Here is a 17,646-nt window from a genome sequence, read left to right on the forward strand (position 1 = left end):
TGTAGGAGAAACAAAATCCTTAACTTACTCTATAATGCTCTGCATGGTATGGCCATGCCCACCTCTCCAGCCTGATCTCTTATTCTCTCTTCCTTTGGCTCTCTCCAATGCAGCTACACTGGCCTGATGATTCAGCTGTTCTACATTCTTCTGGGCCTCAGGGCCTTCACACAAGCTTTTCTTTCTGCCTCACTCATTCTTACTCCCCACCTCGCCCTTCCCATTCTTTGCCAGTAAATTTCAGTTCTCAGCTTTAAACTGCTTTTTTCGGAGAAGACTTCTTGACTGCATCCCCAATGCCCACCAGACTCGGTCAGTCCCCACACGGGGCACTCCAGCAGCAAAAAATTATGAAAATCACGATGAAGTGTAATTGGCTGATCAATTTGCCCCACTACGTCGTTATACCCAGGACAGGGTCCTTTGGAGCCCAGCCCAGCGTGTGGCACACAGTGGGTGCTCAATGACTATTAGCCAGAGGAAACTATGGACTTTTCTGGACCCTTCTCCATCTAAAGCAGCTGCGCTCAGGGCAGATGCGGGGGCAAGGAAGGCAGATGAGGAAGGAGCGGGAGCTGAGGCGCCCTTCTAGGCTTTCTCATTTAGAGGCCAGCAGGGGGTGACACTGCCGCTGTCCCTCGGTCCAGAGGGCGTGGCGGGAAAGATGGGCTGGGGTCGCACCACCAGCTGGCGTGAACGTGGTGCTCACGGCGCCAGAAGGTTCGGAGACACGGCGTGATGGATCTGGCCTCCTCTCGAAGGCTGCTGGGGCCAGAGGACGGATTTGCCAGGTTTGAGTCCAAAAACGGCCTCCTCCGCAAGAGAGGAAGCCTGGATCGCCGACTGCGAACAAAAGATGCAAGGCAGAAAAGCCACAACCTGCCGGGTCTCCAACGCCTGCGTCTTCCGGACGTCAGCAGCCCGGGTACAACCCCGCAGACCAGCCCCAGCCGACGAGAAAGCGCGTCTCCCCCGCGCCTGCGCACTCGGGGCCCTGCGCCCCGCTCACCCAGACCCCGCCCCTGGGAGGGCCCTCGCCCCCGCCCCGCCCCCCGCCTCTGCGTGCGCACCGCCTGGAGCCCGCCTCCGTGAAAGACTGCCGGGCGCATGCGGCCGGGCTGGTTCACTGGCTGCCCGGGGCCCAGCGCGCGCGTCGCACACCTAGATCCTTAGCCGACGGCAGGCCTGGAAGCCGGCTTCAGGTAGGCTGACTCCAGGGATCCTGGGGGAACTGTTCTGCCGTGCAGGAATCGGCGGCGCTAGCTGAACCCGGCGCGGGACAGCCACACCGCCGGCTGATAGACACCGCTCCCACCAATCAAGGGTGAGGTGGCTCGCCGGCCTGACCAATGGGCTGCGTGGCTAACGGGAGTGGGGCGGGCGGGCGGCCAGGCCGGCTAGGAGCCGGCTCCCGCGCGCGGGGCCGCGTGGCCGGGCGCCGCTGGGAAGCCGGGCCGCAAGGGGCGTGGGGCGGCGGGAAAGGCCGCGGGGCCGGGGTCGCGGGGGCCGGCAGTACGCGCTGCAGCGCGACCTGGCTCGGCTGAGCAGGGGGCCGGGGATGACGCGTGGGACCGGGAGGGCCGTAGAGGCGCCGGAGCCCCTCTGCTCAGCCCTCCGGGAGAAGCCCCGGCGGCCGCCCCTCCTTAGGGACTGCCCGGGCCCTGGCCCCTCCGACCCTGGGGCACGGCTGCAGCCTGGCTGGGAGGCGGTTCAAGGTCCGAGACGCGCTGCCGCGTGGGGGATGGGTTCGGCGGCCTGGCCGCGGCCCCTCCGGCGCGCCCCGGCTCCAGTGGGCGGAAGGGGCCTTGCAGCTCGTCGGGGCTCGGGGTGCGGCCCCTTCGGCCCCACAGCCGTGGCGCTCTCCCCCTGGCCGCTCGTAGAGAGCATGCCGCGTTTTAAAGAAGTTCACTACGTTTGCGTGGCACACGTAGGTCCACACTCGTAATTTCCAATCCGCAGCAGTCCTGGTGACAGGCGATGCGGGGATCACCCATTTTTCCGATGTAAGGACCCGGGCTTCAGGCACCTTGATTGACTTGACAGGTCTACGTACACAAGTGGTAGGGCTGGAGGTGGATCTCAAAACATTTTTATCGACAAAAAAGCCCCTTGCCATTTTTATTGAATTCCTCTGATGCAATTTTTTTTTAAAGATTATTTTTAGGTAATCTCTACACCCATCGTGGGGCTCGAACTCCCACCCCCGAGATCAAGAGTTGCATGCTCTACCGGCTGAACCAGCCAGGCACCCCTGATACCTCTTAATATATGTTACTTCTGTGCTTGAAAACTTTCCCATGTGTCCATCCTCTTCAGAATAAAGTGCAGATTGGACATTAAGGTTTCCACATGATTTGGACCCTTGCCTACATTTCCAGCTTATTTCCCACTGTCTTCCCACAGGCACCCTCCACCCCCCCACCCCCCCTTCTTGGCCCTGCATCTGTTTTCTGTAGATGGCCTTCACCTTCCTGTTCACTCTGTTGCCTTCTCCATGCTTTATTTCTTGCTGTCAGTCCTTGAAGACCTGTTGCAGGTCTCAGGTCAACTAAGCAGGAGCAACTTGGATCCTCTCCCTGCCTTAATTTCTCTCACGTTCCTCTGCTAGGACATGATCTGTACCCTGGTCTTGCCACTGAAAGCTTTCTGCTTTCTGTTCTCCATGTGTGCCTTTCGTATGTTGTCCTTGTTTCCCACCATCAGTGGATTACTCATTTATTTGTAAATGTTTTGTCTCTAACCGGACTGCCAGCAACTTGTGATATGAGCCCAGATCTGGTGAAGTTTTCTGGTCCCCGCTCTTCCCATAAGCAGCCTGAGGTGATCTCTGAAAATGGTTTGCTATTCACTTGACCCAGAAAACCCTACGAAATCATGCAAGTCTAGAGGTTTCAAATCTTTGTGTTCACTTTAAGAACACACGTGAAACTTCCCAGGCCATCGAGGGTATGCATATCCAAAAAGCCACCAAGTATCTGAAAGATGTCACTTTGTAGACACAGCGTGTGCCATTCCGTGTCACTGCAGTGGTGGAGTTGGTAGGTGTGGGTGTGCCCAGGCCAAACTGTGGGGCTGGACACGGGGTTGGTGGCCCAAAAAGAGCGCTGAATTTTTACTGCACGTGCTTAAACATGCAGAGAAGAATGCTGAACTTAAGGGTTTAGATGTAGATTCTCTGGTTATTGGGCACATCCAGGTGAACAAAAGCCCCCAAGCTGCGGCGCAGAACTTACAGGGCTCGTGGTCGGTTCAACCCCCACGTGAGCTCTCCTGCCACGCGGAGATGGTCCTTACTGGGAAAGAGCAGCTAGTCCCCAAACCGGGAGAGGAGGTTGCAGAAGAAAAAGAGATCCCAGAAGAAACTGGAGAAACAAAAACCTATGGCCTGGGAGTAAATTCTGCATAAAATAAATGCAAATAGAAGTTAAAAAAAAAACCAAAACCTTTTGTGGTCCCCAAAGTGTCCAGCACGGTAGCACCTACATAGGGGGTCGCTCATCAGTGTGAGTGAGTGGGTCCTGTCAGCCTCTCCTACCTGGTCTGGGAGCCCATTGGGGTCTTTATTGCCAGGCACTGTGGGAGGCCGCAAGAATCTTAAGAGAGGTGTTAACCCTCTTCAGGTAAAATTGGGGCGAGTCGAATACAAACGGATGAAGAAGGAGTCTTCTGTAAAAGTAACCTGCTCCATAACCCACTCTGAGAAATTTCTAGGAACATCTAAAATTTAGTCTGAGAATTTAGTTCTGTAGTGTCAGGGATATCCCTGGATAGAACACATCTAAAATGTAGCCAAGTCTGATAATCCGTGTGTCAGTAAGGATCTGTTTCACTGTGAGGTGACAGAGTAGTGTCTCTCCCCCCCCCCCCCCAAATAGTAGGGACTTGGGGTCAAACAAGTTTTGGGGAAACTACACTGTATGCCCGTTTGGGGAGATCACAGAGCATATTAACTTATTAAAGGCTACTGGAGATCTGGCATTAAGCCAATTGACTGTTTAACAACATTTCTGACTTTTATGTCCATAAAATGCCTTATGGGAACCCCACATACATTTTGCAGAAACCAAGGAGCATGCTTTTGGAAATGGTATAACAATGGAAGGAGCACGTCACGGTCTGGTTGTCTTCCTTGCTGTCCAAGGGGGAAGTCATTCGGAGCATTCTTACTTTGCCAAGTGTATTCATTCCTGCCTTGGGGAGTGGGGCCGGGGGAATGCTTCAGGCAGAACTCCCCGGTTTCCTTGTTCCTTTCTTAGCTTATTTTTATTATAAACTGGCTTCACATGAAGCGTTCCCAGAGGAGGAAAATGTCCTGACCGTGCCAAAGCAAGCATTCTCTTCTACTTGGTGATTGTGTTTTGATCACATTTGGGTTTACCGACCAAATGATGTTTCTGAGCCTCTGAAGCTAGGGCCAGTGATGAATTCTCCCTGGCCAGCCTGTTGCTGTCACCTCGCCTCTTGCCTCTGCTGTTTCTTCCATCCACCCACCCTTTTTATCTGTCACCACATCTGCTGCTTCCATTCCCGGCCACAGCTGTACAGCTTTTTGGATTTAATGGGATCTGTCCTCTCTTTGAATCCTCTGCCCATTATGTGTTTCAGGCTGGTTTGTTATCTGATGTTCCTTTCCTCCAGTATATATGGTTTCTCTTCATTTTACAGCTCGGAGAGAGTTTTGAGTTAAACAGCCGTACAACTGGGAAGGAGTAAGTTATTAATAAACTACAGGAGCAAACTACCTTTAACTAAAGGATTTTTAGGCTTCATTGCAACTCCTTTTATTTTTTTTTATTTTTATTTTTTTAATTTTTTTTTTTTCAACGTTTATTTATTTTTGGGACAGAGAGAGACAGAGCATGAACGGGGGAGGGGCAGAGAGACAGGGAGACACAGAATCAGAAACAGGCTCCAGGCTCTGAGCCATCATCAGCTCAGAGCCCGACGCGGGGCTCGAACTCCTGGACCGCGAGATCGTGACCTGGCTGAAGTCGGACGCTTAACCGACTGCGCCACCCAGGCGCCCCATGCAACTCCTTTTAAATGTTGAAGTTCTTTTATTCCGTCTTCCATAACCTAGCGAAGCTCTGTTTTCTTGGGGATACATTGTAGGTTAGTCAAAGACATTCTCTTTTGTGGGGCAATCAGGCAATCCAGGGCTCATCCAAGATTGAGACGTTGTTTCTCCCATGCAGGGAAAATAATGAGACACCTGCTTTTGTACCCCGGGGTCTGCTGGCTATGTCAGCCAATGTTTGGGGCATAGCGTTCTGTCAGATTTTTAAGTTTATTTTTTTATTAGGTCGTCTCTCAAGGTTGTTGGTTGTCAGAGCTTTAAACAAAAGCTACATTATGTGACTAGGCATTGTTTTTCAACTCCTGTTTGACTAAAGCCATTCAGTGATCCTAAGAAATGTTTGTTAGGAGCTCACATCACATAACAACCTTCTAAAGTCGTGCGATGGACAGGGAAACTGAGGCTCCCGGGGTGGGGGGGTTCATAGCTAGGAAGCGGTACAGCTAGCCTTTGAACCCAGGTACGTTTGCTTTGTGGAAATATATTTTATCTGTAATTTTTCCTTCTTCCATTCCCAGGTCAAAAAGTAAAATGAAGTACATTCTAGTTACTGGTGGTGTTATATCAGGAATTGGAAAAGGAATCATCGCCAGCAGCATAGGCACGATACTGAAATCATGCGGTTTACATGTAACTTCAATTAAAATTGACCCATACATTAACATTGATGCGGGAACATTCTCTCCTTATGAACATGGTAAGCACGATGCATTTCTTTCTTTTGTTAAAATAATAATTATGGAGTATGTGGAAGAATATACATCAGCCCTTGGAAATTGTGTGTATTTTGTATTACGTGACTTGCATTTCCTGCCTTCCGAAAAGGACCTTAGTGTTAGCAGAATCTGTTTTTCTCACCTTGACAGAGAGGAAGCAGAAATCTAAATAGGCAACATAGTGATTAGAGTCTAGAGGTTTCTATAATAGAAACCCCTCTCTGAGGGGGAAAAAATAAGACATTTTTCCCTTTCCAGTTTTTATGCTGGTCTCCTATTGTGATGGTAGGAATGAACCATTCTGGGCAAGACTTCTAGAATGACGCCTCAAGGAATGAATGTCAAACAAAGGAATGGGACAAACTTGGAGTTTCACAACTTTGTTTGGGACTAAAGTGTAGCCCAGAAGCTGGTTTTTGTAATCAGCAGGACCTTAGTATCCAGTGTGAGCTTTGAAGGAAATCATACTTTCATCACGTTTGAAACCTTTTGCTGCACAAGTAGGCATTGTTGAAAGTTCTTTCTCTTTAGGCAGCAGATACCACACTCCTGTAAAGTTCCCTGTCTCCACCGCCCTTGAGGCTATGATTTCCTTCCGTTCAATGCTATTTTATAACTTCCTGATTCCGACCGAGCTTGTTGTTGATAGGCTGGAAGTAAGCTATTGCCTTCTGGAGAATGGTTGGTGATATTTTTCTTTCTTTTGTGTCATATTTAGTTTTCTAGAAATAAATTTCTCTGCTTCATGTCCAGGTAATGCAGACTTTGTTCTATTTGAGTGTTTATATTTTGAGCCTCACATTTGCCATGACATGGGTGTTTCTCACTTACCCTGACCGTTTTCACTATTCACCGCAGGCGAGGTTTTTGTGCTGGATGATGGTGGGGAAGTAGACCTTGATCTAGGGAACTACGAGCGGTTCCTAGACATCCGCCTCACCAAGGACAATAATCTGACCACTGGAAAGATCTACCAGTACGTCATTAACAAGGAACGCAAAGGAGATTACTTGGGGAAAACCGTCCAAGGTAAAACTGGATTTGCTCTCAAGGTGTGAAAACCTTAAGCAGTTTGCTTTTCTTTTGTGAACAAGAATTTACTTTTCATGCAATTTCAGCCTGAAAGCGTCCAGGTGTTGTTACTGAACCATGCCTTCCGTTGAAAATTTAGAGTTGTATGGCTGTTTCCCCAAAAAGTAATTTGAAGGAGCCCCTGCTGCTGTATGAATGCCACTGAAGCTATCAGTCCGGCATGATTTGAGCCCAGAGAGCTGTTGTTTTTACGCAGTGATGGGTGTGAAGTGATGAAGGCAGCTAGATCAGGGCAGTCAGCCAGGCCGTGTATATATGTTGTGCATGTGGGACCCACTTGTAAACAGTGGTAGGACAAGAACGTGCGTGGTGTACGTTGGTCTGCAGGCTGGTCGTCGGTGCGCGTGGGCCTGTGGGAGTCTGAGAAGCGGCTCTCTGGGTCTCCTGCCCTTTTACCAGCCGGCCTCACTTATGTCCGCCTGCTGCCCTGGGGTTTTGCACAGCGTTCATTTGAGAAAATTGCCACTCTGAAAAGGTGGGGTTGGAAAACCACTGGTCTAGTGTGATGGCTTAAGTCCAAATTTGTGGGGGGGGGGGGGGGGGGGGAGAGGTTTGCTGAAAAGTGGCTTTTCTCTGAGTTATGAGAGTGAATCTGCCCTTGGCTTTAGACTTTGCTAAATTGAAAGCAAGCCACTTAGCCCCTGCTTAGCCCATGTTTAGATCTTAGCCCTGCCACTTACCAGCTTTGTGAACACAGGCAGATTACTTAACCTCTTTGAGATCTGGCTCTCTTTTCTGCCAAATGGAGTTACTAACTACCTGGCTCTCCTGATTGCTTGGAGGGCGGAAAGAGCTGCGTGACACCGTTTCTCTGAGTTCCTGACACGTAGAAAGGGGATCAGTTAGGAATTAAGATGATCTCGATCATACAGTTTGTTGTTCTAGGCCTCCAGCGAATTCATTCTTGTGTGCATTCATTCGTCACATGTTTCTTGAATGCTCACTGCGGACATACCCTGTCTGGCGCTGGGGCTATGGATGAAGGAGAGCAGCGAGGCTACCGCCCCCATGGGGGCTTCCGCGTGGGAGACACAAAAACAAACGGATGAAACAAGATGTCTGATAAGAGCTGTGAAGGAAATAGGAGAGAGAATGCGTGGGGACGGCCAGTTTGGACAGGTGGTTAGGGAGACTCCACGAGGGGGCATTCTAGAGGAGAGAGGCCAGCCAGGGGACAAGCGGAGGAGGGGCCTGAGGCCTGAGGCTACAGTCAGGCCAGGGGACCAGGGGGATGGGTGTGGGGAGTGGGGGCGGTGAGGTGGGCTGCAGCCAGGTTATGTAGGGCCTTTTGGGCCTTGGCCTGGAGTTTGGATTTTACTCAGAGCGGTGGGAAGCCATTGAAGGGTTTAAAACACGGGATGGGGGGAAACTGCATATTTAAAAGATCCCTTTGGCTGCTGTGTGTGCAGTAGATAATGAATATCCTTGTGCCTGAGGCACCGCTGCTTAAATACAGAGCAGGTTAAACAGTAATCCCTGCCCCTTAGGAACCTGCCTTCTGGCCCGACAGCTAGGGTTTTAAAAAGTGTTCAGCGCTGGCTGACTTTGCTGAGCACTGGCATGCTAGGTGCTCTGCTTAGCATTTTACCAGTGGTGGCTCATGAAATTTGTACAACTTTATGAAGTGGAAGCTGTTATCTCCACTTAGCGGATAGGGAACTCGAGCTTAAGAACAGTTAAGCGGTGTCCCAAGGATCCATACCTAATGAGAGGTGGAACTGAGGTTCGAATCTGACATTCTGGCCCCAGATGCTGTGCTCCTGACCACCCCGCCGTCCTGTACCCTCTCTTATCTGTGGATTGTGTATCCTCTGATAAACTGGAACATAATGGAACAGGGGCCTGGAAGGCACCCAGGTGTGAAGTGCCAGCCTTCAGCAGTAGTGGTGCGGCGGCCACAGGGTCTGTTGAATGGTGGTGCAGCCCCGGGGCCCTCTGCAGAGGGGCCAGGGCACTGATGCGGGTTCAGGATATACTCTTGGCCTTACCCTCTTGTGCTTCTAGCCACGACTTGGAAACCTGGAAAGGAGGCCACAGACATTGGGAGCTCAAAGATTTCTTTAAATTTTTTTTTTTTAATGTTTATTTATTTCTGAGACAGAGAGAGACAGAGCATGAATGGGGGAGGGGCAGAGAGAGAGGGAGACACAGAATCCGAAGCAGGCTCCAGCCTCTGAGCTGTCAGCACAGAGCCCGACGCGGGGCTCGAACTGACAAACCGCGAGATCATGACCTGAGCTGAAGTCGGATGCCCAACTGACTGAGCCACCCAGGCACCCCGGAGCTCAAAGATTTCTTAATGCCATGTAAGAGTGGTCTCAAAAATATGTTTATGACCCCTTCACCGCTCCAGGCAAAGATTGCGGCCGTTTGTTGTCATAGTAAGTGTATCTCCCTCCACCAGTGTTGATAGGAAAGTGTATGTTACATGCCTCTTTCCTCTTTTCCAGTTGTCCCTCACATCACAGATGCAATCCAGGAGTGGGTCATGAGACAGGCGTTAATACCCGTGGATGAAGACGGCCTAGAACCTCAAGTGTGTGTTATTGAGGTTTGTAGGAGTCTTTTCTAACCAAGTGTACACACACATTCACCTCCTTAGTCAGCCATCAGCACCTGGTAAGAAAGTGCTCTGTGAGGCCCTTGACCCTAACCACAGCGGGACAGGTAAGGGCACAGTGACAGTCCTGGGATGGGGCCAGGCCGTTGAACGCGAGTAGGTGCAAGCGATCAGAGGTTCAGAGTGAGCCTCTTCGTTCACTTATCATGACTGTACCAGTAAGAGCCGCAGGACACATTTTCCTCTCTCTCTTGAGAAAGTCAGCTGACCTTCATCTCTCCTCTGGTGGGAATCCTCTCATCTCTGAATGAGCCCCGTTGCTTCAGTTTCTTTACTCCTGCTCTGCTGGTCTTAGCTGTTGGATGTAAAATAGAGGACTCAGAAATTCCATCAGCCTATTACTGATACTTTGTCACACAACAGTTATTTATGGCTAAGTAGATAAGATTTAGGTTTCTTGGCTTCGTGACTGGTATGAATAAAGTTTCTAGTATATCTTTCACCTGGCCTTTTTCTTGGCCAGATCTGCCAGATCCATAACTTTGGGGAATGGAGAGCCTGTCCAGAAAAGTAGCTGTTCAGCATAAAGAAATGTCATTTACTGCTAAGTGACATGAACTGCACTCAGAGAGTCCACATTATGCTGTTACTGATCGCTGAGCTGAGATAATGGGGTGCAGTTGTCCGAGAACTGACCCATGAAAGGAAGGGTTAGTGCTTGATCTCTAACAGAACTTTGTTCTTGTAGCTCGGTGGAACGGTGGGAGATATAGAAAGCATGCCCTTTATTGAGGCCTTCCGTCAGTTCCAGTTCAAGGTCAAAAGAGAGAACTTTTGTAATATTCACGTCAGTCTAGTCCCTCAGGTAAGGCATTCGAATTTTACTTTGTGGAGGTGGGAAGGAGAGAGAAGAGGGTGCTTTTCATTCCTTGTCTATTTTAGGTGCGTGAGATGCAGGGAATAAAGACCGTCTTTGTGAATTTAAAATTACTGTAATCAGACTTTTGGAAAAGCTCAGATGGAAAACATTTGGAAAATTAGCCAGGGAAGTTGCGGTTGAAGGTGGTGGATTGAAAATGTCCCATTTGGGGGCCCCTGGGGGGCTCAGTCAGTTATACGCATCCGACTTCTGCTCAGGTCATGAGCTTGTGGTTTGTGGATTCGAGCCCCGTGTCAGGCTTTGCGCTGACAGTGCGGAGCCTGCTTGGGATTCTCTCTGCCCCTCCCCCACTCACACTTACTCTCAAACTAAATAAACTTAAAAAAAAAAAATGTCCCACTTGTCTCTACTATATGGTGAAACCCCACGACAGCTAGAGCGAAGGGAATTTTTTTTTTTAATGTTTGTATATTTTGAGAGAGAGAGTGCGTACATGCGTGCACTTGAGCAGGGGAGAAGCAGAGAGAGGGAGAGAGAAAATCCCAAGCAGGCTCCACGCTGCCAGCGCAGAGCCCAGTGTGGGGCTCAGTCTCACGCACTGGGAGATCATGACCTGAGCTGAAATCGAGAGTCAGATGCTTAACTGACTGAGCCACCCAGGCACTCCCAAGTGGGCAGTATTTAAATACTCAAACACATGTTAACACTGGAGAGGTATCATGAGATGGGCTGCAGGCACGGGACAGGTGCGTGTGTAATAGAGGGAGAAGGTTCCTCCTCTAGGAGGGAAATCAATAGAAAATGCCTCAAACTACATGTCTGGACGTAGCGGGAAACATACCAGAAGGATCATTTAAGAGTGGAAGATTGGCTGCCCCTGGGGTTCGAGGAAGGGGAGGGGTTCACTGTCCTGTTGTTCAGAACAGACCTTGTAGAACCATTTGACTCTAAAATCTATGCACGAGTACCTTTGACAAAAATAAAAACTAAATTAGATAAATGATCAATAAAGGAAGTTCAGAGAAAAGTCATACCTAAAAAAATTTTTTATCATAGAGAAATTAACTTTTTTTTTTTTTCCCCTTTTGTCAAATAGCCAAGTTCAACAGGGGAGCAGAAAACTAAACCCACCCAGAATAGTGTTCGGGAACTTAGAGGGCTCGGGCTTTCTCCAGATCTGGTAAGATTTTATGATTCCCTGGTTTTAAGCTTGATCTTGTATGCTTAATTAAAATCTCTCTCTCATGGGAAAAATAAGATAAAAACTGAGAGGGAGGCAGACCATAAGAGACTCTTGAATACAGAGAACAAACTGAGGGCTGCTGGAGGGGAGGTGGGTGCGGGAGGGCCTAAATGGGTGATAGGCATTAAGGAGGGCCCTTGTTGGGCAAACCACAGGGTGTTACAAGTAAGTGATGAATCACTGGGCTCTTCTCCTGAAACCAGTACGACACTATGTGTTAACTAATTCGGATTTAAGTAAATTAAAAAAAATTTTTTTAAATGCAAAAAAAAAATCTTCCACGTACCGTATGACTTCACTTATATGGAATTAAAAAACGAAACAAACAAAAAGAGACCCGTACATCTAGAGAACAAACTGGTGGTTGCCAGAGGGGGGGGCGGTGGGGGATGGGCAGGATGGGAGACACAGGCTGCCAGTTACGGAATGAATAAGTCATGGGGATGAAAGGCACAGCGTAGGGAATATGGTCAGTGGTGGTGTAATGGCGTCCTGTGGTGGTGACACAGGTAGCTGTACTTGTGAGCAGAGCGTAGGGTATAGAGTTGAATCATTAGGTTGTTTTTCTGGAGCCACTGCAACATTGTGTATCAACTATACTTCAGTTTAAAAAAAAACAAACCAGAAAATTTCTGCTTCACAGCAGATAAGACCTCTGTTTTCTTGGCATGCTTTTCGTTGGTGGTGGAGAAACAGGGTTAGTGCTTTGAAGTGGGGTTGTCTTTTACAAAGATTTCCTCACGGGCATGCATGAGGTCATGCTTTGTGTCTCCTCTCTGTCTGTCATTTGTTGTCCCTTCCCCCCCCCCCCCCCCCCCCCCCAAGACATTAACTGAGGAAAACCCCAGTTGGTTCCTGTAGTTCATTATCTGTGTGTTCATCTGTACCATTCTCTGCCCCCCCCCCCCCCCCCCCCCCGCCCTTAATGTTTCTCCGGAGCGGGATTTAGGAATTTCAGCTTTGAAAACAGGTCATATTTTCATAGTTGGTGTGCATTGTGCCGGAGTTAACATTTTCATCCAGCTTAAGAAGCTGGTGTCTGTTTTAATTTCAGTCAGGAGAAAAACCCAACTTTGTGATCCCTTCCTTCTGTCCGAACGGCTTACTTTCTTTCCTGCTAGGTTGTGTGCAGGTGCTCAAATCCTCTGGACACATCGGTGAAGGAGAAAATATCCATGTTCTGCCACGTCGAACCTGAACAAGTAAGTAGGAATTTCATATTCACGCAAATCGTGTTGGATTTCTAGTTACCCCGAAGTCTCTTCACCGCTTTCCTGAGGCTTGGTGTCCTTTCCCAATTTGAGACATTGGACCGTTCTCTAGAACTGATGCCTGTTGGCTCTGTGATTCTCCAGTACCTTACCTCTTTGGCTTTCTGAACATCCTTGCCCCCTCCTGCCACTTCTCCCCAACTCCTTGTACTCTGCTCCAGCCGTGCTGAATGGGTCGCCCTCCCCGTCGGCCTGGCTTTGTCCTGTTCATTTTCATCCCTCAGGGTCCAGCCAGGACACAGTATTGTCTGGCAGCCTTTACCTGTCAAACCACGTCACCTCCAAACCTCATGCATGGTTGGTCTTTCTTGGGTGACCTGTGTGTATTATAGGTGCTGGTTGTGAACCTGTCCTGCTGCCCCCCTGTGAGAGAGAGAGTGTGTGTGTGTGTGTGTGTGTGTGTGTGTGTGTGTCCACGTGTCCATCTGTGTTTGCCTCCACTCATAGACTTGGAGTTTCTTGAAGGCAAGGACCACCTCATTCAACTTTATACTCCTAGTGCCTGGTGTCTGAGGTGGTAAAGGCTCCAAACCTATTTTATTTTATCTTATTTTATTTTTTTAAGTTTGTTTGTTTGTTTGTTTATTTATTTTGAGAGACACAGACAGTGTGAGTAGGGGAGAGACAGAGAGAGAGGGAAAATCCCAAGCAGGCTCTGCGCCTTCAGCGTAGAGCCCGTTGTGGGGCTCGAGCTCATGAAACTGAGATCACGACCTGAGCCAAAACCAAGAGTCAGACACTTAACCGACTGAGCCACCCAGGTGCCCCTAAACCTATATTAGACTTTTTCATGACCTGTGCTAATGGAGGGTGCCCACCGAACAGGAAATTCAAATTTGGGGTATGGTGGGGACGTCCTGGTGGTGGTAAGTTGAGACCGTGGCTCTGGTCAGGTTTGGCTGAAGGAGGGGAGAAGGGACGTTGAGGTCAAGGAATCTGTGACTAGATTGTGGGTGGTTTGCTTTGCTGGTGGGTTACTGGGGATCAGGAGGTTTGGCTGAAGGAGGGGAGCCTTGCTGGCCTGGAGAGGAGAGAATCAGCGGCAGAGTTGTATTTCATCCATCCATTTACAGGACAGCGAGGAGTGTGGAAGTGAGGGTAAGAAAGTCTGGCCTGGCATTGAAGTGAGCAGAGCAGGACAGCCTCTGACCTCCCCATCTCAGGGGGCGCTCAGGCGTCAGGGTGTGAGCACGGCCTGGGGCCTGAGATCAGTTTCCTAGTGTGCTTCCTGATCTGGGAGCTCTGTCTCAGGGATTCGGCTTCATACTAACGACCAGATCTTCCCCGACTTAACAAAGAGCTAAATCCTGGTAAACCTGTTGTGAGTTGAAAACATCGCAAGTCGAAAATGCAATGAGTACACCTAACCTACCTTAAGTGTGCTCAGAAAACTTACATTAGCCTGTGGGTGGACAGAATCCTCTCACACAAAGACGATTTTACAATAAAGTGTTGAATGTCTTGTGTAGTTCACTGAACACTGTACTGAGAGTAGAAAACAAGAGTGGTTGTATGGGCACAGGATGGCTGTAAGCATATCGGTTTTTCACACTGGTGGTCGTGGGGCTGACTGGGGACCGTGGCTCGCTGCCACTGCTGGGCACCACGAGAGAGACGGTACCATGAGAGAGGATACGGCCTGTTGCTAGCCTGGGAAAAGATCAAAATGCAGAGTACCCTTTCTGCCAGCTGTGTGTTTTTTTCACACCATGCTAAAGCAGAATACAGTAAGTTGAACCATTGGAAATTGGGGACTATATGTGGCGCACCAGAATAATTTCATTGTTACGAGCAACCTTATTATCACGCACTTCAATTATTTGAGATATTTCTATCCTAGCAAGTGAGGGTAATTCAATTCCGTGGTAGACTAGGTTATTAAAATTATTCACTGTTAAAAATGTGACAGGTGTTTCTAGATTTAAATTTGAATTTCAAACCTTTTGCCTGTTTTTTAATTGAGTTGCTTATCTTCTAGGAGTTCTCTGCGTATTCCGAATAAAAGTCTTTTATCAGATACATGGTTTGCACATTTTCCTCCAAGGCTCTTATTTTTTTAATGGTGTTTTTTGGAACACAAAAGCTTTTACATGATGATGAACTCCAGTTTATCCGTTTTTTTCTTTATAGATTGTGCTTTTGGTATCCTATCCAAGAGCTCCATTTAACAAATGCCACAAAGATTTCCTTCTGTTTCATTCCAAAACTTTCATAATTTTAGGTCTTTTGTTTAGGCCTAGGATCCACTGTGAGTTAACTTTTATGTATAGCAACTTTCCAGTAAAAGTTGAAATTCATCTTTTTGCCTGGGGATAGCCAGTTCTAGGTCCATTTGGTGGAAGGACTGTCCTTCAATAATAATCTATAATTTCTTCATGAAGGTGCTTTTTAAAGATTCAACTGTCTTTGTGAAGTTCTTTTCTAGATTTAATTATAGGTATTCATAATTTTTGTAACTACATGAATGGCATATTTTTAAACTTAAATTTCCTGATTAGATATGACCCATGTATAGCAATCTTGCAGACTTCTTCTGTCCATGGATCTCAAGCCTAGCAGCCTTACTGAAATTCTGTTAGTTTTGATTGTTTACCGGTAAATGCTCATGGTTTTTATGGATAAGCAATAATAGTGTATGAAATTCTTGGCACTTTCTTATTTTCCAGCACATATATATATATTTTTTTTTCTCTTAAAGAATTTTTTTTAAATGTTTGTTTATTTTTGGGAGAGAGAGAGATAAGAGTGTGAGTGGGGGAGGGGCAGAGAGAGAGGACACAGAATTTGAAGCAAGCTCCAGGCTCTGAGCTGTCAGCACAGAGCCTGTCGCGGGGCTCGAACTCATGGACCATGAGATCATGACCTGACCGAAGTTGAACGCTTAACCTACTGAGCCACCCAGGTGCCCCTTTAAAAATTTTTTTTTTTTTTTTTAATGTTTATTTATTTTTGAGAGAGAGACAGAGTGGGAGCGGGATCGGGAGAGGAACAGAGAGAGAGGGAGACACAGAATTCAAAGCAGGCTCCAGGCTCTGAGCTATCAACACAGAGCCCAACATGGGGCCTGAAGTCATGAACCATGAGATCATGACCTGAGCCCAAGTCGGATACTTAGCCGACTGAGCCACCCAGGTGCCCCTGCTTTTTTTCTTACTTAATTGTAATGGCTAATATTTCTAGTACATTATTGAATAGATGTAGTCATAGTGACCACTTTTGCGTTCTTTCAGACTTTAAATATTAAGCGTTAATATTAAATATTGAACAAAATGATGTTTGCTGTGTTTTTTTTTAAACATTTTTCACATTTTCCCTTTTACTCATACACCAAGAATTTTAGTCATGGATTGGTTTTGAATTTTTATTAGCTCTGCATCCACTAAGGCAAATTTTGTTTTCCTTCTTTAATCTGTTCGTGTAGTAAATCCCACTGTTAAATACCGTAATGCAGCTGTTCTCAAACTCAGCCCGGAAAAGTGCTATGCCTGCTTCCCAGCCCCAGAGATTCTAGTTTAAGTGATGTGTGGTGCAGTATGGGCTTGTGGATTTTTAAAAGGTCTCCCAAGTGATTTCAGTGTACCGCCAAGTTTGACAGCCATTGTTCTTGGGACAAATCCTACTTGAACATGAGTTTTTTTAAAACTACATTTATGTTTGGTTTGTAATTTTTTAAAAAAAATTTTTAATGTTTATCATTGAAAGACAGAGACAGAGCATGAGCGGGGGAAGAACAGAGAGAGAGGGAGACACAATTTGAAGCAGGCTCCAGGCTCTGAGCTGTTAACACAGAGCCTGACGTGGGGCTCGAATTCACAAACCACGAGATCATGACCTGAGCCGAAGTCAGACGCTTAACCAGCTGAGCCACCCAGGTGCCCTGTGATTTTTTTTTTTTTTTAAAAGGATTTTTGCGTCCATGTTCTTAAGAGATTAGCCGCTAATTTTTTATTCTGTTCTTGAGTTGGTTTGGGTAATTTCTACTTTTCCTAGAAAATAGCCCTTTTTACCATTTTCAGATTTGGAAGTTATTTTCTGACGGTGACATAGCCAGTAGGAGGGTGCCAGCCCAGTTAGCTTTTGCTTGTTTTTATTAATAACCTTTGCTCCTTTCTCCGCAGGTGATCTGTGTCCACGATGTCTCATCCATCTACCGAGTCCCCTTGTTATTAGAGGAGCAGGGGGTCGTAGATTATTTTCTCCGGAGACTTGACCTTCCGATCGAGAGGCAGCCGCGAAAAATGCTGATGAAGTGGAAAGAGATGGCGGACAGGTTTGTGTCGTGATAAGGAGCTGGGAGTTGCAGCTTTTGTTCTCCTTTTCGTGAGGTCTCAGGGAATTGGCTTGTGCTGTCAGCTCATATTAGAGAAGGTCTTCGTGGTGAGAGGTGTCGAGACAGGTTCAGGGATGAGGAGGTCCTGGTAGAGCTGAGTTCAGGTCACACACCTATCGCCTTAGGTCCCCTCGACTAGAGAATCAGTGCCGACTGACCACACCTGGGCGAGCCGTCACGCCTGAGGCCCACACGGATGGCGGGCCAAGCCCGCAGCACTCCTGGGGCGCCTCCCGGCACCTGAGCTGCGTGTGGGACTGGGCTGCTCACCGCGCACCAGGAAAGGAGGAGCAGGGGTGCCTAGCCTGGTGTGTGGCTACTGCTGCCAGATTGTGTCCCTCTGAGAACTGTCCCTGTTCCTTTTTTTTTTTTCAAAAAAATTTTTTTTTCAACGTTTATTTATTTTTGGGACAGAGAGAGACAGAGCATGAACGGGGGAGGGGCAGAGAGAGAGGGAGACACAGAATCGGAAACAGG

The 17,646-nt window shown here is 48.0% G+C and overlaps 1 protein-coding gene and 1 pseudogene across 2 annotated transcripts in view; both read left to right on the forward strand.

Annotated features, from left to right (window-relative positions):
• Positions 1–738: 738 nt before the first annotated feature.
• On the forward strand, positions 739–3,460 carry LOC122479385 (annotated as a pseudogene).
• Positions 1,040–17,646, forward strand: part of CTPS1 (CTP synthase 1) — a 30,755-nt gene continuing 14,148 nt past the window's right edge. The window contains exons 1-8 of one of the 2 annotated variants that reach the window (XM_043574574.1): positions 1,040–1,324; positions 5,596–5,774; positions 6,652–6,822; positions 9,336–9,436; positions 10,194–10,310; positions 11,422–11,505; positions 12,690–12,770; positions 16,958–17,109. In XM_043574574.1, coding sequence (XP_043430509.1) covers positions 5,609–5,774; positions 6,652–6,822; positions 9,336–9,436; positions 10,194–10,310; positions 11,422–11,505; positions 12,690–12,770; positions 16,958–17,109 — 872 coding nt within the window. In that variant the 5' untranslated portion in view covers positions 1,040–1,324; positions 5,596–5,608. The remainder of the gene's footprint in view (positions 1,325–5,595; positions 5,775–6,651; positions 6,823–9,335; positions 9,437–10,193; positions 10,311–11,421; positions 11,506–12,689; positions 12,771–16,957; positions 17,110–17,646) is intronic. The other variant, XM_043574573.1, reaches the window with a different exon arrangement.

This window comes from Prionailurus bengalensis, chromosome C1 (genome assembly GCF_016509475.1).
Source record: "Prionailurus bengalensis isolate Pbe53 chromosome C1, Fcat_Pben_1.1_paternal_pri, whole genome shotgun sequence".
Lineage (NCBI taxonomy): Eukaryota > Metazoa > Chordata > Mammalia > Carnivora > Felidae > Prionailurus > Prionailurus bengalensis.